A 24,405-nucleotide genomic window follows, 5' to 3' on the forward strand; every position below is an offset into this window, starting at 1 on the left:
GACACCCTCTCAAGATCCCCCCCCACAGACACCCTCTCAAGATCCCTCACAGACACCCTCTCAAGATCCCCCCCACAGACATCCTCCCAAGATCCCCCACAGACACCCTCTCAAGATCCCCCCCACAGACACCCTCTCAAGATCCCCCCACAGACACCCTCTCAAGATACCCCCCCAGACACCCTCTCAAGATCCCCCACAGACACCCTCTCAAGATCCCCCCCACAGACACCCTCTCAAGATCCCCCCACAGACACCCTCTCAAGATCCCCCCCCCCACAGACACCCTCTCAAGATCCCCCACAGACACCCTCTCAAGATCCTCCACAGACACCCTCTCAAGATCCCCCCCACAGACACCCTCTCAAGATCCCCCACAGACACCCTCTCAAGATCCCGCCCCCCCACAGACACCCTCTCAAGATCCCCCCACAGACACCCTCTCAAGATACCCCCACAGACACCCTCTCAAGATCCCCCCCACAGACACCCTCTCAAGATCCCCCCACAGACACCCTCTCAAGATCCCCCACAGACACCCTCTCAAGATCCCCCCCCCCACAGACCCTAGGGAACCTGTCCACAGACCCTGTGGGGGTGATCACCCCCACAGGGGGGTGGTGAGATCACCCCCACAGACCCTGTGGGGGTGATCTCAAGATCACCCCCACAGACACCCTCTCAAGATACCCCCCACAGACACCCTCTCAAGATCCCCCCACAGACACCCTCTCAAGATACCCCCACAGACCCACAGACACCCTCTAAAGATCCCCCCACAGACACCCTCTCAAGATACCCCCACAGACCCACAGACACCCTCTAAAGATCCCCCCACAGACACCCTCTCAAGATACCCCCCCACAGACACCCTCTCAAGATCCCCCCACAGACACCCTTTCAAGATACACCCCCAGACACCCTCTCAAGATACCCCCACAGACACCCTCTCAAGATCCCCCCACAGACAACCCTCTCAAGATACCCCCCACAGACACCCTCTCAAGATACCCCCACAGACACCCTCTCAGACACCCTCTAAAGATTCCCCCACAGACACCCTCTCAAGATCCCTCCCCCCTCCAGACACTCTCTCAAGATACCCCCACAGACACCCTCTCAAGATCCCCCCCCCACAGACATCTTCTCAAGATACCCCCCAGACACCCTCTCAAGATACCTCCCCCCGCCCCAGACACCGCTCTCAAGCTCTCTCTGTGCCATGGGGACCAACCATAATGCCCCCGCAGCAGAACTATATCTCGAGCCTGAAACCTGGTACAGATAGGCATTGTCCAACAAAGCAGGATTGGAGCGAGGTAACTGTTGTGAAAGCAAAGGCTCCACATCACCAATGGGAAGGGACGGCTCAATTGTTTCTGCCGATGAACTGGATGAGGCAACCCCTGGTGTCAGCCCAGCTATATTCACAGTTAAACTCTCACCTAATTCTGAAACCCTCAGATGGTTTGCAGCATGAGCCAGGAGGGAAAGATCAGATATTGGGTAAACCACACCAGCAGTCAATTGAAAAGGAGAGAAAACTTACCAGGTGGAATTCACCTTTTACTCCAAAACCAGATCCCTAAACACTGTAGGGCCAACTTTTGGGCATCTAAATGAGTACTGTGCTGCAAACCATGGAAGCAGGAAAAACAAGTTCACAAAGCTGCAGCTGCCTGAAAAGCCTCCTGTCCTGAGGCTCTGATAAGATAGACATACAGTGAGCACAACGTTGCAGGCCTCTGGGGTCAAAGACAGAACGACCATTGGCAAGAAGCACAGCCTAAGAACACCCTTCAAACTTGAATCCAACAAGAGCGGGCTCAACAGATATGAACCGACTACTGAGTAGATCATTTGTGGGGTCATTTGCTACTTTGTTTTTGTTTTCACCGTGAATCTTACAGCTGTCGGTTTTGCTTCGTTTCCTTTTCAGATGTCCCCTACTCCCTGAACCTCTGTGAGGAGGCCAGGTTCTTGCTGTCATGTTTGGTATACTATTATGGACTCCTAGAGCTGACATGACTCAAGTGTGGAGCTATCTCGGTATGAATAGGTACAGGAAATCACCGTTCAGTCCTTCCAGAAAACAAATTTCATGCAAACAGATCAGAGCAAGAATGTTATACTGTATTTTGGAGGGCTTATTGTATCGTAATATTCTAGAGAGAATATTATCAGAATATTCATAAACAGTGTTTCAGTGTTGCAAGTTAGCAAAACAATTTCATAATAATTGAAAAATTACATTAATTCTAACATTTTGATAGACATAAATAGTACAGCATGTCCTAAATTCAAAATTAATTCAGTATGTCCTAATCTAAATTCAGGTTTAATCAGTTATTTTAAAATACTTTGGGTTTAGAAATTTGATTTTAACTAGCCATAGAGGGAACAAAGGGGAAAATACATAAGAAATGCAAACTTAAAAATCTTAAAGTTTATTATAACATGTGTAAAGAAACCTACTTACCACATATAAAGCAAGAGTTTTTCAGTATTTCTTCAGAGTTTTGTTTTTCACTTCTGAGATCAGCAAAGGTGTCAATAATGACACCAAAGATGAGGTTCAACACAATGATGATGATGACGAAGAAGAAGAGGAGATCGTAGATAACACGAGGAGCAAACAAGTTTTCCTAAAAGAAAAATAGGATGATGCTTAAGTAATTTTGGTACACATGACTTATGAATTATTAAAAGTAAATAGTGTAATAAGTACTAAACAGTTAACAACTGGCATACCTTAAAACCAACATTGAGTGTAATAAAACACCTCTTTCTGGGTGAGCCCCGGTGGCTTCCTCAAGTTATGTCGCTGAGATGGCTCCCAACTACTTGCAGTTCTGTGGAGTTCCATGGAGTTCTGTTTGGCCTACTGGGAACCAGAGGCTGAACCAAGCTCCGACTCACTGAGGCACAGAGGGCAGGTTACACTCTGCCATCTCACCGAGAAAGCATCCAGAAAGTCAGCAAACCAATACAGACCACTGGTGGAATCAAAGAAACCGAAGCCTCAAAACCATTAAATGATCTCTCTCCAACAACGTAAACCCCCAACAGTTGCAGGGTTGCAGAGTTCCTGGTCTCCTCCAGCATGTCACACCAGTTCTGGAACAGATGTGCAAACAATACCCACCAACCGAGGACCTGGAAGGGAGGTTGACAATCGAGGAACCACCAAGGCTCACCTAGCAAGAGGCATTTTATTACATTCAACGCTGGCTTTCAAGGGGTCGAGTCCTTTGTTGCACCCTGAAGCTAACTACCCACAGAGAAGAAAGAGGCAAACTTTCTTACTCACCAAGGACAAAAAGAAACCACAGGCAGTCGAGACAAATATGAAACAACAGGCCAAGAGATATGGCCCAAGGCAACACAAGCATAACGAGGCCCGGGAACATTAACTAAATACCAGGGTACCAGAACCCTCTTAGACAGCCAAAACCCCCACGCTCAAATCTCAGCACTGGACATGTTAGCAAAATCATTACAAGAGTACCATACCTCTAAACATGAGTGCAGTGCAGGGTAGAGTTCAGGCTAATTGGATACGATGACTCGATGGACAAGCTGAGAAACACGAGCCTAGAAACATGAGCCTTGGAATAGGGAACCAACAAAATAGGATCAAGACATAAAGCATCCAAGATGCAGAATTTGCGGCACAAAGGTAGTAGAAGCGAGCTGCTAGTGGGCGAAGCACATGATGCACTCCCACCCAAACCAACCAAGCATCAACAACCAAAGAAAACAGAGAAACAAAAGCGACATATATTGAAAATTAAGCTTACTTTATTTGATGGAGCCCTGAGAATGTCTCCAATGCCGCCGCCACTCCGGAGTCCATGGTTGAGGGTGGTTACTATACACATGAGAAGAGTTGAGCAGGCTTCTTCTTTACTATCCTCCACTTCAGCCATCATCTCGTGTGTAATCCCATCAACAACTGCAACCAAAAATTACTAAGCTTTAATTTAATAAATAAGATAAATCAAAATTAAGTATAAATTGATATTCTCAAGAGTGTAGAATTACACAGTAATGCTATGCTTGAATGGAACATAATGCTGTCAAAATTCACATGAACTTGATGGAATTGCTTCTGTTTTATATCATGGTTCAACTGATATTTTTCAAGTTATATGGGCCATAACCAGACAACTGTACTGAATACAGAACTTAGTGACACTGTCTGAAAATCAAATGAATGACAGGTCCACAGAAGAGCCAGGCAATGCATGATGGGAAGCACCTACAAAATATGGCCTGCAGATGCCCCTGTCGCTCGGGAAGACGCCAAGGCACCGAACCCCAAAAACCCCGAAGAGGAAGCCAGTGACGCAGCAACCAACACAAGACCCCCGGAGGACGAACCCAACGATCGCAAGAGAGGCGGAAGGGACGTCCCCGAAGGAACCAAAACAGACGCCGAAGCCAAACCTGACCAGGCGGGTAGAGTAGCACGGCGAAGTTCAGACTCCCGCACAACCGCTCGAGCAACCGCCGAGTGACCTGGGACCCCCTCAGAAACAGCCGACGGCAGTCCCGCAACCGCAACAACGCCTCTGGAGGGAGAGAGAAGGAAGCGGTCCGAGAATCCAAAACAAGACCCAGCCAAGTCCGAACCTGGGACGGAACCAGATGGGACTTCCTCCAGTTCACCAGGAACCCGAACCTGGCGAGCTGGGAAAGAACCATATCCCTGTGGAGCAGACAAGCTGACCGACTGGGAGCCCACACCAGCCAGTCGTCGAGGTAGACCAAAACCCGAATCCCTAGAAGACACAGACGGGTCACCACAACCCGGGTCAGCCGCGTGAAAACGCAAGGTGCCAGATTCAAAGCAAAAGGTAGTTATCGAAAACGGTAAGCGTGATGCCCCACCACGAAACCTAACCAGTCCCTGAAACCCGGATGAATAGGAACGTGCCAATAGGCGTCCTTGAGGTCCAGGGACACCATCCAGGCACCCGGCTCCAACAGAAGCCGGACCTGAGACAGAGTAGTCATCCGAAAGGAGGGGCAAGGAATCCAGGGGTTCAGACGGGACAAGTCCAGAATGAACTTCAGATCCCCACAGTTCCGTTTCAGCACTGGAAACAGACGGGTAACCCACCTGAGGGACGTAGTCGTTTCGACTACGCCCAAGCGCACCCACTCCAAGATGACTTGACGAAGCGCAGGAGAAGAAACCTGCCCTGTTAGCCCCGAACCCCCCAAAGGAGGACAAGTCACCCAACGCCACCGCAGGCCGGATGACACGACCGAAAAGGCCTACAAATCGTGGGACCAAGCGTGGGCAAACAGAGCGAGCCTCCCCCCCATCGCCCCGTCAACTGGGCAAACCACGAAAAGGCCGACGCCCATTACGAGAACCCAAACGTCGAACAGGGCGATCACCACACCCACCAGATGACGCTGGTCCGAAAGGGAACAACTGCTCAGAATCTGGCACCAATGGCCTACCTCGACCAGCGGAACCCGGAACCCTGGCACGACCCCTCCGAAACTGCCGAGAATGACCGCTTCGGAGAATCAACAAGTCCGCCATAGGACGACAACTGGACGAAGCCGAAGTTTTACAGAAACTGAGACACCGCAGTCTCTGCAAACAGCAATGGACAAAACGGAGACAAAAACCTAAGAGCCAAGGCCCAAGCGGATTCCAAAGAGAGGGCGAGCACAGCCTGATGGCACGTGAGGTGAGAAGCAATAAACAGACAACCCGCTTCCCTCAGGATGAGCGCAAAGAGCTTCAACATTGCAGCCGACACCCTAGCTGCCGAAGTTAGCCCCCCAGACGAAGGCCCTTCACTCAATGCTCCCACATCCTCCTCAAGCCAAGCTGAAGACAGCTCGAGAAGGGAAAAGAAACGCAAGACCGAAGCCAAATGCCCACGGACGCGCAACTCCTCCGCAACAAACGAAGTCGAAAGCTGAGGAACCTTCACGTGAAGCTGGAAAAGGCCAACATCACGAGAAAGCACGGGAGCGAACAAGCACGCATTAAGGTGCTCAAACTCGCCCCCAGGTAAACCTGCATAAAAGTAGAAGTTTCCCGCCAATCAAGCGTGCGGGTCCGACAGAACCCATGCCATGCCCCCAACGAAAAGAAAGGGCAGTCTGCCAGCCAGGAAGACTCCGGAACCTCCAATCGCACCCAAAAACGGGAAGAAGAACCGAACTCAAATGAGGACAGATCAATTGCAGAGGCATAACCCGGGTCTCACAAGAGGTAAGCAGCAAGAGCTTCCCGAGCCACCTTTGTGGAGATACAGGAAGTAGAAAACCTCTGGAAAGACGGATCCGAGGTACCCAAAGGCGCCCGGAACCGAACCCGGGGAGGAGCCGAACCTAAATCATACTCATACAAGGAAGGGGGGGTAAGAAAATCCCTCCCCCTGCAACAATAAGCCACGCGAGGAAGGCAAAAACACCTAAGCGGGGTCAAAGGGGGCCCAAGGCCCCCAGGTTGACTCCTCCTCAGCCCCAGGATCCCCCACGTTGGGACCTGGGGCAAAGCGGTCCTCCAAACCCTCTACCCCTGAAGAAAAGGCAGAGTCCAAGGGAAAGGCAGACAAGAAGGGGGTCTGCTGGTGGGACCCAGAAGCCTCGGCAGGAGGAACCGGTTCAAATGCCTTCGTCCCCGACCCAGATGGGGCAGCCCCCCGAGGCAGCCCGAGTCTCATTGCCAACTAAACCCTGTGCTGAGGCCGAAACCTCAGACGTTTTGGAGCCGGACACAGGGGGGAAGGTGCAGGAAGAACCACAGGGGAAGGGCCAGGGGCGCAGCAGGAGCCAAAGCCAAAGTGACTAACGCCCCCCCAGGTCAGGGTCCCTAAAACCAAAACGGGGCAGTCTCGGGGCATCCGGGTGGGAACCAACCTAGCACGTTGCAATAACCTAAACCTAACATGCAACACTGATGCTGCCTGTACCCTAACAGGAACATCCTCAGAGTAAAACTGGAGCACAAGCAGAGAACATGACTCGCAAGACTCCGGGTCAAAGGTGTCGTTGACCCAACAAGCAGCATGACGGAGGCAAAACAGGTGACTGTCACCCTGAGACAAGGGCACACTGCAACCTTCAAACCCGCACAAGGCAGGCTGGAACTCGGGAGACGCATCCATGGGTCCCCGAGCCCCAACAGGGGTTTCCAGGGCCCGTAGGGTAACAACTACGGGAAGCCCGGGCAAGGTGTTGCTAACCGGTTAAGAAACCCAAACAAACAAGGCTAGATGATAAAACTGAAAATCTCCTGAGATGTGTACAAGCATGGGGGCCTAGCAGAGGGCTACCAAAACAATATCAGGGGAACTATAGACCCACGAGGCAGAACCTCCACCAGGCAAACAAAACAAAAGAAAAACCCCGCAAAAGTACATCGTCTCCAGAGGCAACAGGAACCGGTCGCCGATTAGGTGGCAGGCCACGCAACACCTTGACGCCCTAACCAGCATAACACCACTCCCTACCCAAGGCCAAACAAGGGCCCCAAGCCCCAACTGGCCCCAAAGGGCAAGGCAAATGCCGAGCAGCAAGAAACCCCTACAGGAGCGGTTCCCGAACGCCGCATGGAAGAAAACCCTGATACGCAGGGGCAGTACTCACAGGGCGCCTAGGGAAGGAAGCCCCTAAGCGCATGCAGCCCCGGCACTGATGAGGTATTCCTGGCCATCGCACACCACAAAAAGACAGCAGAGAATGCCACATGAGGCAAACACCGCCCAGGAATTTGAGGCCAGAGAAGCATCTATCCCGGTTGACACTAGCTTACGAACTGAAGGCAGCCGGCGTCGTGAGGTCCAGGGCTCTCCCTCCCCCTCCCGGGGAGGGGAGGGCTACACGGATGACTGGCGTGGCAGTAAATTGATTGACTGATTGTTTCCTTGGGATTGTAGGGAATTTCTACCTCTCTGTTTGTTTTTTTGTTGTAGTTTTTTATCATGTGGGGTTTGTTTTGTTATGCCTACCTTTCTGGGTGCCTGACTCCGGTCGATGGCAAATAAGGAAAAATCCAAACCATAATGGGGTTTTCCAGGGCCATTGCTCCCTGAAACCTCTCTGAAGGGGCCAGGTTCTGGCGCTGGTCCCTAGTAGGTCTGAACTCCATAGCTAATGTCCCGGTCTAACATAACATACATTAGCCCGATAAGCCCCAGGGAGCCGTAGGGACTCCCCACAGAAAACCAGCATTGAATGTAATGAAATGCCATTTTCTGGGTGAATCATGGAGCCTCCCCAGAGCTATCCAGGCTGATATGGATATTATTTGACTTTGGCATCAGTGTGAATGGAGTTCATAGGCCTACCAGGGACCACAAGCCAGAACCTAGCCCCCTCAGAGAGGCACTAGGAGCAATGGCCTATAGAAATGCACATGTGATTTGGAGCATTCTATGTCTATGTAAATGCCGAGCAGCAAGAACACCTACGGAAATGGTTACACGAATGCACCAGGGAGGAGAACCCAACACGCAAGGGCAGTACTCACAGGGTGCCTAGGGAAGGATGCCCCTAAGCGCATGCAGCTCCGGCACTAATCAGGAACACCTGGCCACCACACAACACTGCAGAGGTCGCCACGAAGGCAAACACTGCCTTGGAAACTAAGGCCAGAGAAGATGTCCACCCCGGACCACATTAGATTACGAACTGGAGGTTCGAATAGCTGGCACTGGGAGGGGGGTGTTCGGATTTCCCCCTTCCCCTTTCGGGGAGGGAAGGGCTGCAGACCAGGTAGCACAGAGGTGGAGTGTGACATTTGCTTGTTTCCTTGAAATTGGAGGGAGTTCTACCTCTGTTCGGTTTTTAGTTTTTAGTTTCTTACCATGTGGGGTTTGTTTTGGTATGCCTACCTTTCTGGATGCCTTACCCCGGTCAATGGCAGATAGGGAAAACCCCGAACCACAGGTTTTTTTCATGGCCATTGCTCTATGTGCCTCTCTGAGGGAGCCACGTTCTGGCTTGTGGTCCACAGTAGGCTGAACTCCACTGACTAAAGCCCTGGTCTAATGTATCGCATATTAGCCCGATAGCTCCAGGGAGTCGAAGGGGCTCTCCACAGTAAAGCCACAGAAACATCTGACCCCACAAGTGAGGAAAACCCAACAGAGCCTGGCCAGGGTCATGGAGAAACTGCAGGTAACCACTGAACAGGGCAAGATAAAAAAAACTTTTGGAACCTACAAAAGCAGGAAGGGGGGTAGGGAAAGCGGGGCAAATTCCAGCTGCCAAATAGGACTCGGAAATACCCCTGCAGGAGAGGTGAGGAGTAATACATCTCATCCTGAGGTGAGGGGTATGAAATTATGTCTGTACAGAGCAAGATACCTCTGGACCAGGAACTAAATACCAAAGGATCAAAGGATAACCACTCGGCATAATCCAGAACACATCAGAAAAGTAACTATGCACAACCGTATGTGATTATGCACAAGACCCAATTGCATCCTTGGGCCAAGTGCAACATAAACACACAAGAAGCAGATCTAAGCATAACAACCATACTATAGTGACACTCCACATCAACAGGTCTCTTAATTTTCTTTCACTAACATAGACCTACTCTGAATAAACTTTGTGATTTAACCAGTATAAAAATAATTTACACTTTATGGGGTTATTGTCAGGCCAATGTACTTAGACTTAAGTTAATGTTACTATAAATGATAAAACTCACGCTCTCGTAGGTCTAAAGAATGGTGATCATCTTGTGTGCAGTCTACCCCAATCTCACATACTTCTGATTGCTTTTGTCTGGTAGACAAGGCAGTCGAGACAAAATTTTCAACTCGCTCGTTAATGTGACTTTGAATGATCTCTGAAATAGAATTACAAATAATAATTAGGAATTACAATGCTTCCTAAACAAATAAATACAATACATATAACTATTATATGATATAGATCCATGCAATGCATAAAATAAACAACATAGTACTTGGACGCCTATTATCTAAATGCGGACAGAAGTGTCCGCGTGCAGCGGTTCCAGAATCAATTAGCAGATGGCACTCGTGTTTGTTCATGGTACAACTAACCTTGTAAGAGATGAATCCAAACTTGCCTTTTGATTTTAGCACTGAATATTGAGTCATCTCTTCACAATGCTGAACAGAAATCTTAGCATAGCCAGAATAAGTTCCTTAACAAGCATTGTATAAACAATAGAGTATTGATATAGTCACACTGGCTTACCTCTTGTGAGGTCATGTCCTTGTGAGAGAAGGAAATTCCTATGGGAGTAATCAAGTGGTATTTGCTGAGAAACAGTACAACTTGTCACATATGAATATTTTGTCTTCTTATGTGTTTTATACAAGCAAGGCTGAGCAACTGGCAATCAAACTTTGTGCAAAGTTTGCTCTTCCTTCTGGTGCCTTAGCATCAGCCATTTAGAGACCTATCCTTGCAGGTTTGAGAGCACTTGAGCACCACGGTAGATGCTTGCTATAGGTTTGCAGGAGCTGGTGAGTGAAGGATTTGCTGCCTTGTAGGAGCCTCTTTGGGGGATGCAAAGTCTGGGACTGTGAAAGAGGCAGGCAAGCTATCAGTACCCTTCAAGTCCCCATCTGAATGTTACACTATGTTTGGGTCATGGGATGTGGTGACTTACCCAGTTGACACTTCCTCGCTAGTTGTCGACTTAAGTGGTGTCATTTATTGCAGACTCACAGGAATTTAATGGTTTCCTATTTCTGCACTGAGATGATGGCTGTGATGAGTATTTATCCACTTTGTGTGGGTCGAGTGCCTGGCCTGCGTATGTGTTTCTGCCCAGTCCAAAGGCTTTTAGTGCTGGTGGAATCAGTGTAAGCTGGATTCTTCCATCACATCCAGCTTGTGCATCTTTAGGTCCTGCTACTTGGCCCAACTTTACCCCTTTGCCTTGGTGTCTCATCCCATGCTGAGCACTGGGTCTGGTGCTTACTCTGTATCACGGGTCCATGTTTCACTACAAGATGCTTACTCTGTATCACGGGTCCATGTTTCACTACAAGACGCTTACTCTGTATCATGGGTCCATGTTTCACTACAAGATGCTTACTTTGTATCATGGGTCCATGTTTCACTACAAGACGCTTACTCTGTATCTTGGGTCCATGTTTCACTACAAGACGCTTACTCTGTATCATGGGTCCATGTTCCACTACAAGATGCTTACTCTGTATCATGGGTCCATGTTTCACTACAAGATGCTTACTCTGTATCATGGTCCATGTTTCACTACAAGACGCTTACTCTGTATCATGGTCCATGTTTCACTACAAGACGCTTACTCTGTATCATGGTCCATGTCTCACTACAAGTGTGCAGTGAGATTCGACACGAAGTTTCAAGTAACTTTTTAGTTCCATTCCTAGGAAGAACCATTTTTCCTCCCTCCATTTTCCCCTCCACTTTCTTATGGTATATGGAGGGCCTTTGTGTAGACAGCATTTGCAGGGTGGTATCATTTAGGTAATTACTAAGTGTAGTTACAGGATGAGAGCTATGCTCATGCTGTCCCATCTTACCAGTAGTGTACTCTTCATTAGATGATGCTTTGAAACTACCGACAGTTTTGGCCTCCACCACCTTCTCACTTAACTTGTTTCAGACATCTGTCACTGTTTGCAAAGGAGAACAAAGGAGAACAAAGGAGAACTAATAATTTTGTGCATCTTTCTTTTTTTAGCTTGAATCTATGACTTGAAGCTGCAGTTTCAAGAATTCCTCTTTGTCAATTTTATCTATTTCTGTTACTATTTTGTATGTAGTGATCATATCTCCTCGTTTTCTTCTATCTTCCAACATTGACAAATTTGATACCTCTAGCCTCTCCTTGTTTCTTTGGAAGCCATTTCATAGCATGTCTTTCTACCGTTTCCAGTTTGTTGATGTGATTCTTGAGATATGGGCACCATACAACTGCTGTATATTCCAGCTTTCGTCTCACAAAGGTTGTGAACAATTTCTTTACCATTTCACCATCCATGCATTTAAAAGTGATTGTGAAGTTGGAAAGTACAACATAGGCACTTCACACAACGCTCTGTAAGTGGTCCTCGGCTGACAGTCTACTATCCAGAACCACCCCCTAAATATCTCTGTCTGAGTTCTTTAACACCTTTTCACATAATTGCCTCGTATGGGCCAATAGGCCTTCTGCAGTTACCATTGTTCTTATGTTCTTATATTAATCATGAATTAAAAGTATCAACACAAAATGGAACACGAAACAATGGGTATAAATTGGATAAGATTAGATTTAGGAAAGACTTGGGTAAATACTGGTTGTTGATTTGTGGAACCAATTACCGCTTAACGTGGTGGAGGTGGGGTCCCTCGATTGTTTCAAGCGTGGGTTAGACATGTTTATGAGTGGGATTGGGTGGTTATAGATAGGAGCTGCCTCGTATGGGCCAATAGGCCTTCTGCAGTTACCGTTATTCTTATGTTCTTATAATTTGTAGGTTGTGTGTGGTCTATTTTCTCCTATTTCCCACTGCATAACATGGCATTTATTCATGTTGAATTCCATCTGCTCCATAAACTTATTTGGTTTAGGTAATCTTGAAGGACATTGTAATCATGTCTTTCTTTCTTAGTAGCTCAGCATCATCAGCAAATATGTTCATATAATTTTATATTCTGTCTGGTTGATCGTTTATGTAGACAATAAACATTACTGGTGCTAGAAATGAACCCTGTGGTACTCCACTAGTAACATATCTACAGTCTGATACATTGCCTCTGATTACTGCTCTCATTTTTGTCAGAACATTTTTCATTCACATAAGAAGTCTTCCTGTGACCCTTCCAGTATGTTCCAACTTATAGAACAATTACTAGTGTGGGACTCTGTCAAAAGTCTTTTTTCTTGGGAAGCCCCTTGGTAGCTTCCTGTAGCTGTCGCTAAGATTGCTCCATACTACAAGTCACATCAGTCACAGGAGTTCTGTTTGGTCTACCTGGGACCTGAGCCAGAACCTGGCATCCATCACACAGGTACAGAGAAGAAATGATATTCAACCTTATCACTGGAAAAGCATCTAAAAAGTTAGCGAAGCTTTACAGACACCCGCTGGGTACATAAAACTTGAAGCCTCGAAACTGCCAAAGAACTCCCCAAACAATTCAACCAAAACAAATAATTCACTCAAAAGGAGCTGGAACCCATTAGTGCCGATCGCCGCCACCAGGTTGGCCTGAGCCCGCTCCACCTGCAGCTCATCACTCAGTTCTGCTTCTGATGTGTTACTCTGTGCAACACTGTAGTTTTCCATGGTTGCCATCTCTCTAGCAGCAGGTCCCAGTGCTTCTAAACTAACTTTTGACCCTCCTAGGACTTGTCCTATGGGGGGTCATTTGCTTGTGTTTTGTTCCAATTTAGCACTAACTTCCCTAGCTTGCTTTTCTATTCAGTTTTGTTGTGTGGACTTTATTTTCATCACTTGGACCTGCATGTATTAAGTGGTTACTTCCCTGGATGTTCATGTAGTGCTACCCCCTTACAAAGGCAGAATGCCTTCTCTGGTGAGTTCAGGAGTGTACACTTTAAGGCCATGTCACCAGGGCAAAATGCCTTACTTTAAGTATTTCATGGGTCATCTGACTCCTCCATTTAGGCCCGTGGATATGGGCATTCAAGTTGGTTCTGTTGGGGTGTACTTGGGGCTCATGTGCTTTGTTTATGCAGCATGCCATGGTTGTCAATTGCAGTCCTGGTGCACTGGGCTGTTTTTTGGTTCCCTGATGTGGACCTCATCACGTCGGTGTTGATCCGGCATCTTCTCTTCTAAGTGGCTCCCTTCCTTGATCAAAAGGTGCTTGTGTTGGATGCTTTTCAGCTGAACTGGTTGAGGTGGGAATGCATCTGCGCCTTTTATCCCGGTTCAGTTATTGCTCTGGGTTCTTTCCAGACTGGAGTTGTTCTTGAGGAGGGTTGATCCTTGTGGTTCCTCAACCATGGTTTCTGGCTTTTATGGCCCGGTGTCCAAACATGGACCTTTTCCCCATGCTCCACTTTTTTCAACAGATCGAGCCAGCGATGTATGTCACTGGTTTGACCTTGTCTCTTCATGTCTGGACTTCGTGATGCATGGTCTATCACTATTTTTATAGCTCACAAGTGGCCAAGTTATTGGTGTCCCACCTGCAGCTGTCTTCAAGGAGACAATATGGAGGGGCTTTATGTTTAATTTATTTCTGTCTCTCAGTCATCTTTCTTCGGTTTCAATTCATGTGCTATTGTCTTTTCTTTCGTGCTCGTTTCTTAATTGGCATCTCATGTCTAATACTGTCACCTCGTGTAATCAATTACTGCGTAACGTGGTGGAGGCAGGGTCCCTCGATTGTTTCAAACGTGGGTTGGACATGCATATGACTGGGATTGGGTCGTTATAAATAGGAGCTGCCTCGTATGGGCCAATAGGCCTTCTGCAGTTACCTTGTTCTTATGTCTTATGTCATCATTTGGCATTAGTGGAGCTGTTGTTGCTAGCTTTTATCATTGATACTACTGCAGCTTTGTTCTGCTAGTTGCCTCAGGCACTCTTTCACCTCCGGCCTGTTTCTGCTCTTCCTGAGCCTTCTTGGTTACTTATCAGGGTCCTCAACTTTCTCTCCACTCCTAGGTTTATGTCTGCTGTTTCAGTCTGAGGTTCCTTCGTTAAGGGGCCTTTTTGCTAGCTCTTACCTGCTGCTATTGAGTTGGTAAGCTGTATGCTTTTGTGTTTCTTTGTCTGCAGCCTTCTCCTTTTTTCTGGCAAAGAACAAGTTCTTCTGTTCTAACAAGAACAGCCAGAACAAGTTCTGGCTTCCAGAGGGGTCGATTGGTAACTGATGCTTGATTACTTTGACCAGGGGTGCATTGTGTGTTGTGTCCTGTGGCAGAAAGTCGTCACAACCCAAATGCCACTGGCTCCATATAGGTGGACGCTTTTTCGGTTAATCCTCTATGTTTGGTTTTCTGTTCCAAGGGGTCTTATTTTCAAGGTAGTCTGCAGTGTTATCAAGTCTAACCATCCTGTAGTTTACACTTGGGCCCATGATGCTCGCAAATACACTGCTCTGGTGATGGTTTCTTGGGCGGATATTTTGACCTTGGGCATTTTGGATATGTAATAGGGTCAAGGCAGCCAGGTATTTAGTCAATGTCCCTGGTCCTCATCATTCCTGTGTTGCCTTGGGGTGCATTTTACGGCCACTGGTCTCTCCTTCAAATTAGTATCTGCCACCTCTCCTCCTCTCTGGTAAGTCCCTACATTTTCTCTGTGGTTATTGAGCTACTGGGAGCCACCAAGGGGGATCCCCCATAAACCCAGTGTTGAATACAATGAAATACTTCATTCTGGTATTCATACTCCATCCCTTCCATTCTTTTTTTTTTTTTTATCTGCCCCAGAACTGAGTGGTAGCTGGTGGTGGACTGGGCTGTGGGCTGCTTGGTGGCAGTGATTGGTACTAACAGGCTGAAGCTAGTTTTGAGTGAATTATTTGTTTAGGATGAATTGCTTAGAGAGTTGTTTGGTAGCTTTGAGTCTTGTGAACCCAGCAGTTGTCTGAAAGTTTTGCTGACTTTCTGGATGTATTCCCAGTGAAATGGTAGATTGTCATTTGCTGCGTGCACCTGTGTGAAGGGGCCAGGTTGTGGCTGTGGTCCCTAGTAGACCAAACACAACCCCTGTGACTGACATGAGTTGTAGTATGAAGCAATCTCAGCGACATAGCTATAGGAAGTCTCCGTGGAGGGCTCTACCAGGAGGAGGTATTTCATTATATTCAACACTGGGTTTTATGCCCAGACAAATGTAGTCAACCCAACCATCTATTTCCTATAAGATCTCCTTGGCTCTATCATAAAAACTAAGTACATTTGTTACACAGGATCTTCCTGTTCAAAAGCCATAATGTCTGTCCAACCCATCCTCCTGTTCATACAGTACTTTTTGTAACCACCATCATACCATCATACAAATATTGACAATGGACAATTATATAGTTCAATTTGGTACTATTTACTTTATAGTCCGGAAGAAATAAAAGTAAAATCAAACAAATATTCCTAGGCCAAGCATGTTACATATATGTACTATATTAGGCCTCAGATAGTGTATTTTAGGCCTAGGATGGTTTGGGTTAGGTTTTTTAGCAACACGTAAAAGACCTATTCCAGTTTCTTATTCAACAGTACCAAATTCTACTCTCTAATTGTTCATTACGTCAATATATGTAGAGTGGTCCACATTGTTTCTATAAGTACTATCCAGACAGAAGGAGGGGCTGGTCTGTTATTGTCATTTTTTCCAAGTATTCTACTTTTTTTTTTCTAGTATTTTGACTACCACATTTGTCAGCATATACAGGTATGTAATTTAAGGGGTTTTCTCTGTTACCATTTTTATAGATTGGAACTATGTTTGCCTTTTTCCATATATCTGCTAAGATTCCTGTACGTAAAGATGCTTGAAAAATCAATTAAATTGGAATGCACAGCTCGGATAGGCATTCTTTCAAAACCCAAAGAGAAATTTACTCTCCAATTGCCAATTGTTTTATTTGTACGAATCATCTGCTTCCTGACTGCTGTACAAAGTCCTGGCTTCCTTTTGGCTAGGTGACGACCTCTTGTTTAACCTGGACAGAGGACAATTATTTTCTTTTATGTCAGCATTCAACTGAGAGGAAGTGATCCCCAATTTTCATATTTTTCAAGGGGGGTTTTTTCTTTTGAAGGCAGTCAAGTGTGTTTCATTTGTGCCTGCTCTTTCCCAGTATGTCGAGTCTTGGCAGTTTCATACACAGGTGCCCAAGTTGCCTTCTGAGTTAGTGGCATTGGATCATAAGGTTTGCTGTTTTGCACTCCCTCCAAGATGCCATTTGGTCACTTTTCATCAGAGTAGGAGAGTACTCCATTCTCTTCTCTCTCTCTTTCTTCAAAGGGTGAGGTTGTGTAGGTTTTAGCAGCAACAAGTGTTGCTTTAGGGACACTCAGGTAATTTGCCTGTGACTGCTGGCTTTAGTCCTGTCTTCTCTACAATTTTTGGGCTCTTGGCCAGGATAGGGATTCTGATACAATGACTGCTCATGCATGTACACTTCTGCCGGGGTTTGCTTGGAAATATCGAGTGATGTTCAAGGTTTTCACTGGGTTTGGTGTCTCAAGGATCAGTTCAAACTTCTATTTTTCTACTCTGCAACTTGTCAGACCAGATATACTTGCCGCAACCCCATCTTTGCAGAAGGTATCCCACTTTTTCCTGTTACCAAGTGGGATACTCTGGAGCCTCCCTTCCTGCTGGACCTGTATGTTCTCATCTGGCACATTACTTGTTCCACATTTCAGATGACCATCATGTCCCAGGCTTGTCAGGTGGTTTTAAGCTGTTCATGGCTCATTGCCCTGGATGTTCAGGAAGCCTACTGGCATACAGCCATCCACCCATGAATCAGAGTGGGCTATCTCTTATACCACATTCGGGCTCAGCCGTTTAGCCTGAAACTTGCTCTCGGAATATTTGCCAGATTGACTCTTATGTTCCTTCAACTATTTGTCTTATGAGGATATACATTTAGGCCTACCTCAACAACTGCCTGGTTTGTGCTCCAATTCATGTGGCTTACCTTGTGGCAGCTGACAGTAGTCCAAGAACATGGCAACAAGAGATAAAGGGTACAAAATAAAGGCCACCTGATGTGAACCACAAGTTGATTATGAAAACCTGCAAAAGCAGCCACTGAACACAAGGTATGTTCAACTCCAAGTTGGACAAACCAGGCTTTGACCAACAATGCCCCCCCCCAACTTCCATTTTAACCCTTGTGTTGCTAAGGGCAATTTGGCCTTTGTCACCCACAGGCACATAACAAAAAAAAAAAAAAAATATTTCTTCTTAACCTGTTAATTTGTGTTCCCTGATCACAGGAAAAATAATAAAAAATCGTAAGTGGCATATTTTGACTGCAATAGGCCGGGGAAATCTGGCAAAAAAGAGGCGCTGACTCAGCAAGTGTCAGGGAAGTTTTGCTTCGCCTCAGCTGTCAGGCGAGGGGTTGCCACAAAGATATAATATCCTAATTCTTTCAACGTCTCTGATTTTTTCTTTGTTTTTTTGCTGTAATATTATTCAATAGTGTGTAGTGTGATATATTTGTATAATAAAATGTGTGAATCATCCCTGTACTCAAAATTATGATGGGCATATTATTGATGCAATTATCATGTTCATAAAACAGTGAACTAATACTTTGTCAGTTATTACACTATATACACAGGTTATATATAAGTATCTACATTTGTGTTCCCCATAGCGAACCACTAATCTTGTATGGTGACAGCAGACAGTAACAGGTGGCCACACACACAACTCGTGCTCCCTTCCTCCCTCCCATCATCACTGGTTCAAGGCCAGATGCACTAACATTCCTCCTTCAAGGATACTGTTTGTGGTGTTATTACCCTATATACACACACATTATATATAAGTATCTTCATTTGTGTTCACCATAAGGAATCACTAAGTTGATATGCTGAGTCAAACAGCAGCAAGGAGTGACCACCATACTTCGTATTAATCTGTTTGTTGAAGCGTATGATGGACATTATTTGGATTATTGGAAGTATTCTACTGGGCATTATTTGGATTACAGTATTTGAAGTACCATATTTTACACACTTAACAAATAGATTTTCTGGTGTTTTGACATGTGCCTTTTTTACTGAAGCTTGCTAGGAGTAATTCCTGGCGTACAGAGGCCCATTCTGAACCCGGTATTGCACCATGCTCCAACACCCAGGCTCGCTTATAGAGATGCCTTTTTGACACACAATCTCAGGTTTTTACCACCAACTGGAAAGCGTGCAGGAATTTAAAGTGTCTTTCTTTTAATCCAGTTTGGATCGTTACATATTTGTGTACTACTGTACATCTGATAAAATTCCACCTACCCGATGTCACATCAACACAGTCAAAGACACTCACATACAAATATATTTACTGTAAGTAACATCCACTAGGAGCAATATGGTTCAATTTCAACAGGCAACTTCATTTAAAGACTACATAATTACTTAAAGGTTTGTCAATAAAACTGAGGAACTTAAGTTATTCTTCCTACTGGAAATATCTTATTAATAAACAAAAAGACATAAGAATAAGATGCTAATTGTGAAAAGTACAATAAAGTTGTGTGTATGGGAAAAATACTTGCCCCAATCGATATCGTTGTCAGTAACATCCACGACAAAATCATTCCTGAAGAACATGTAACCAATGATGGAGAACATGTATACCAATATGAGGGCCAGTGCTGCTGTCAAGACGATGGACCAGCCATTGCGTGTTACTGATCTCATCACATTTAACAATGTTTCTTCTCTATACACCACATCAAACAGCTGCATAAAAATAGAATAAATAATGTATCCAAATACTATTAGAATTTATTAAAAATTAATTTATCTATTAATATTTTCATAGAATTATCACCACAATCCTGCTTACTCCATTCAAGGACAAGTAAGGTACTCGACTGCAAATATGAAGAACCTAAGAAAATGTGTCTTTGGCATGCTCTCGTCTCTGCACTTATTGCTAGGAATGCACATGTGTTTGTACTACTGAGTTGTTGATAGAGTGGCTGCTGCACCCTCTGTGTTTAAACAAAAAACCAGCATTGTATGAAATGAAACGCCATTTTCTAGGTGAGCCCCAGAGGCTCCCTGGAGCTATCAAACTGATATTAGCTATATTTGTCAGGGGCTTCAGTCACATGGAGTTCTGCCTACTGGGAACCATAAGCCAGATACTGGCTCCCTCAGAAAGGCACAGGGAACAATGGCCTGTGAAAACTGCACTCTTTGAGAGTATAATCATGTCTGCCATCGACTGGGGTTAGGCACCTAGAAAGCTAGGCGCCCCTAAACAGACCCGAACTGGTAGAAAATTGCAACCCAACACCTAACAGAGCCCAAGAACTCCCACAAGAAAAACAAGGTAACAAGGAAATCATCATCAAACCAATACGCCACTCACCCCCCCCCCCTTCCTCATCTGGAGGCGGAGAGAGAGGCCTCGCACGCGCGAGCTGGCTGCTTGCCCACCCGTTCCGAGACTGAGCAAACAGAAGAGAAAAATGCCGACTGGAGGGAGAGAGGGAGGGAGGGTGCCAGGGGAGCCTCAGGGGCTCTACCCAGAAAATGCCGTTTCATTATATTCAACGCTGGTTTTCTGTGGGGAGCCCTACCGGCTCAATGCAGCTAGATACCCAAAGATAAGTAAAAATCCAGCATTGAATGTAATGAAATACCATTTTCTGGGTGAGACCTGGAGGTTCCCAGGAGGTATACTGGGCTGATGTGTATACTGTATGTAGATGTGTAGACCCTGGCAACAGTCAATTGATGGAGTTCTACGCTTACTGGGAACCAGCACCAAAACCTGTCCCCTCAGGAAGGCATGAGGAGCAATAGCCTATAGACACCCTCATGAGGTTGGAAGCAGTCTATATCTGTCATCTACCAAGTCAGACACTCAGAAAAGTAGGAGTCCCAAAACTAACTACAGCTGGTGAAAAATTGCTAACCGAAAGCCTAATGAGCAGGAAGAACTCCCAATCAGAAAACAAACAAACAAGCATGACATCACCACAGCTGACGTGCCGCTGTCTACGCACTTCCCCCCTCCCTGGGAGGAGGAATAGGGGGGGGGGGTACCTCCCACACCAGCTACCCAACCCCCAGTTCTGAGGTTGGATATCAAAAACACGAAAAACCTCTGACCAAAGGCTACACATGCCCGAGAAGGGCCAGGAACATTAACTAGGTACAGTGCAACCAGGACCCTGTTCGACCTCCAAAAGCCCAATGCCCAAATTCCAGCCTAAGACATATTACCAAAAACAGCAGCCAAAGCCACAAACTTATGAACGTTGTGGACATGGGGATAGACTGCAGACTGGTTGGACTGAATAATCTTGCAGACAACCTGGGAAACCCACGCCCTGGAAAAGGGAAGAAGGGAAAACCGGGTCAACCCAAAGAGCGTCCCTCGCCACGGAGACCGTGGCGCTCAAGTAAACACGAAGAGCTGCAACCAGACACAAAACATGATGCACCCCCAGCCAAATCAACCAAGCATCAGTAATCCACAGACTCCTCCAGAAGCCCACTGTCTCATTCTTCGCCAGAAAAGAAGGAGACGGCTGCAAGCAAACAAAAAATCCACCAGGACCGAAAGAGCAGACACCACTGTGCCAGAGGAGAGCATGAAGCTCACCGACCCGACCTCTAGAGGCCAAAGCCAACAAAAACAAAGCCTTCTGAAAACAATCTTGGACTGAATGGGCCACAACAAACAGACGAGAAGGGAGAAAAAGAGAGCACCCGATCCAAAGACCAGAACGGCTAAGGCAGTGCCTGAGCAGGCCAGAGGTGGAAATATGCACGAGAAAACTTATGGAACGGCCAAGAAAGGAAAGGCAAAACAACACAAACAGAAACAGAATGCAAGCCACGAAGGGAAAAGAAGTGGCAAAAAACCAGTGTTGAATGTAATGAAACGCCATTTTCTGGGTGAGTCCCGGAGGCTCCCCGGCACCTCCCGCCCTCCGGTCGGCGGGTTTTTCACGGTTTTGATATCCAGCCTCAGAACTGGGGCGGGGATCGCCGGCGCGGGGGTATGGGGCTCCCCCTTCCCCCTCCCGGGGAGGGGGGAGCTGCGCAGACATGCGGCGCGCAGACATGTGCATTTCTATGGGCCATTGCTCCCCGTGCCTCTCTGAGGGGGCCAGGTTCTGGCTCGTGGTCCCCGGTAGGCCTAGAACTCCACCCACATCGACTGATGCAAAATAGTTAGGGTATCCATATCAGCCATGGATAGCTCCGGGGAGCCGTAGGGGCTCCCCCCAGAAAAGAACACCAAGAGACTTCATACTGTCACCAAGAGGAAGAATGCAGGTGGGACACCATGAAAGAAGCTACCTGATTACCATAATAAGTGGTGATACACATTTGTCAAAAATATCAGACGCGAAGAGAGGAAGAGTAGATTGAACCAGCAAGGTACCTTATCCCCCCAATCTGCTGCAAGAGGCGGCTACCTTGAGGTGCTTCCGGGGCTTAGTGTCCCCGCGGCCCGGTCGTCGACCAGGCCTCCTGGTTGCTGGACTGATCAACCAGGCTGTTAGACGCGGCTGCTCGTAGCCTGACGTATGAGTCACAGCCTGGTTGATCAGGTATCCCTACCCTTTATCCCTATCCCTTTCCATGGCGGAGCCATGGAAAATGCCCCGAATTCGAACAACGAGCAAGCAGTGACTAAAACCAAGGCTGGGCCAACCACCATGGGGCCAGAAGGAGAACCCTCCTCCAATAGAACTCCAGCTGAGCCAGAACCCAAAGCAACAGCTGGACCGGGAAGAAGAGGTATAGGTACCCCCACTTCGACCAGTCCTGCTCAAAAGTGCTGACCGCGATGGCTTTGCAGTCAGGGAAGGGTGCCACATATACCAGGAGATGCCTTGACCACACCGACACAAAGAGGTCCATCTCCCGGGGGGCCCGAACGTCCGGCAAAGCCAACTGAAGAAGTCAGCATCGACCGTCCATTCCGTGGACAGTGGAATGAATCAAGACAGGCCATCTGCCAGGATGTTGGACACACCCCTGATATAAACCGTATGGACAAGCATGAAAACGCGAGTTGCCAGATTCAGCCTGAAGGGAAGGCAACGAAATCCGTAAGTCTGCTGCCCCGCCACAAAACCTAAAAAGTCTCTGAACCCCAGATGAATGGGGTCATGCCAATACGCATTCTGGATGTTCAGGGACACCATCCATGAACCCGACTCCAAGAGAAGCCAGACCAGAGACAGAGTGGTCATCAGAGAGGGGGAGGAAGGAATCCAGCGGTGCAGATGGGACAAGTCCAGAATGAATCGAAGATCCACACAGTCCTGTTTTGGCACCGGAAACAAGCAAGAAGCCCATTTGAGGAATGAAGTCGTTTCGACCACACCCAAGCACACCCACTACTAGATGACACAATGGAGTGAATGGGAAGAAGCCTGCCCCACCAGCCCCGATGCCCCAAGAGGAAGAGGAGCCTCCTAATGCCACCACAGGCGGGAAGACACGACCTGAAATGCCCACAAATCGTGGAACCAAATGTGGGAAAACAGAGCCAGCATTTCCCCATCGCCCCATCAACAGGGCAAGCCACGAAAGCGTCGGCACCTCTTTCGAGAAGCCGACATACGTGCAGAGCGACCACCGCACAGACCAGTTGAAGACAGCTCGAGGCACTGGCACAAAAGTTGACACCAATGGCCCCCCTCGACCTGCAGAAGCCTGAATCCTGGCACGAACTTTCTGGGAAGTGTGAGAACGCCCACCCCAGATCATCAACAAATCAGAAAGAGGATGGTAACTAGCAGAAGCCGCCTGCAAAAACTGAGAAAAAACCTTGCCCGAGAACAATAATGGACAAAAAGGAGATGAAAACTTTCGAGCCAGGTCCCAAGCCAAATCAGTAGCGAAAGCGAGGATGAGCTGCTGCCACGCGAGGTGAGAGGCAAAAAACAGAGAAACCGCCTCCCGGAGAATAGGCGCGCACAATTTCAGCAACGCTGCCGACACCCTACCAGCCGAGGCCAATGCCCCAGACGATAGCCCAGCACTCAATGTCTTCACATCTTCCACAAGCCAGTCCAAGGACAGCTCGAGAAGGGAAAAGAAGCACAGGACCGAGGCCAGATGCCCGCGTGGGCGAAGATCCTCCGCAACCAAGACAGCCGAAAGGGAGGGGACCTAAGCATGTAACTGGAGTAAGCCAACCTCACGCGGAAGCACAGGGGCATAAAGGCCATTCATTGAGGTACTCAAAAGCGCCCCCTCCCATGTAAACCTGGAATACTGTAGTAAGCTCCCGCCAAAAAGGATGCGGGTACAACAAAAGGTTTCTTTTCGGCCCACACAAAAAGAAAGGGCAGTCTGCAAGCCAGAAAGATGATGGAACCTCATAATGCATCCAATTTGGGAAAGAGGAACCGAACTCACAAGAGACCGGGTCCATCACAGAGGCAAAGTCTGGGTCTCGCAGGTTCAGGAGGCACCATAGGCTTCCCGAACCTCCACAGGGGAAATCCGAAAGTTGAAAAACTTCCGGAAAGACAAAGCTTCAAAACCCAAAGAAACCCAGAAACAAACACTTGGGATGGTAATCTGAACCCATATCAAACTCATATGGGGAAGGAGGATACGAAAACCCCAAACCAGGTTTGCAACATCCCTCAGGTTTGCAACAGTAAAGCCGAGGCAGGATCAAACGAGGCCCGAGCGTCCCAACCTGACTTCCCCCAGGCCAGGAAGCCTCAAATCCAGGCTCCGGGGCAGAGCCATCTCCACGC

At 47.3% G+C, this 24,405-nt stretch overlaps 1 protein-coding gene across 1 annotated transcript in view; it reads right to left on the reverse strand.

The window, feature by feature from the left end:
- Nucleotides 1–24,405, reverse strand: part of LOC123753965 (Inositol 1,4,5,-trisphosphate receptor) — a 402,759-nt gene that overhangs the window by 20,375 nt on the left and 357,979 nt on the right. Inside the window, 4 exon segments of the mRNA XM_069331935.1 lie at nt 2,480–2,645; nt 3,801–3,955; nt 9,695–9,835; nt 19,210–19,396. Coding sequence (XP_069188036.1) covers nt 2,480–2,645; nt 3,801–3,955; nt 9,695–9,835; nt 19,210–19,396 — 649 coding nt within the window.

This window comes from Procambarus clarkii, chromosome 1, assembly GCF_040958095.1.
Source record: "Procambarus clarkii isolate CNS0578487 chromosome 1, FALCON_Pclarkii_2.0, whole genome shotgun sequence".
NCBI classification, from domain to species: domain Eukaryota; kingdom Metazoa; phylum Arthropoda; class Malacostraca; order Decapoda; family Cambaridae; genus Procambarus; species Procambarus clarkii.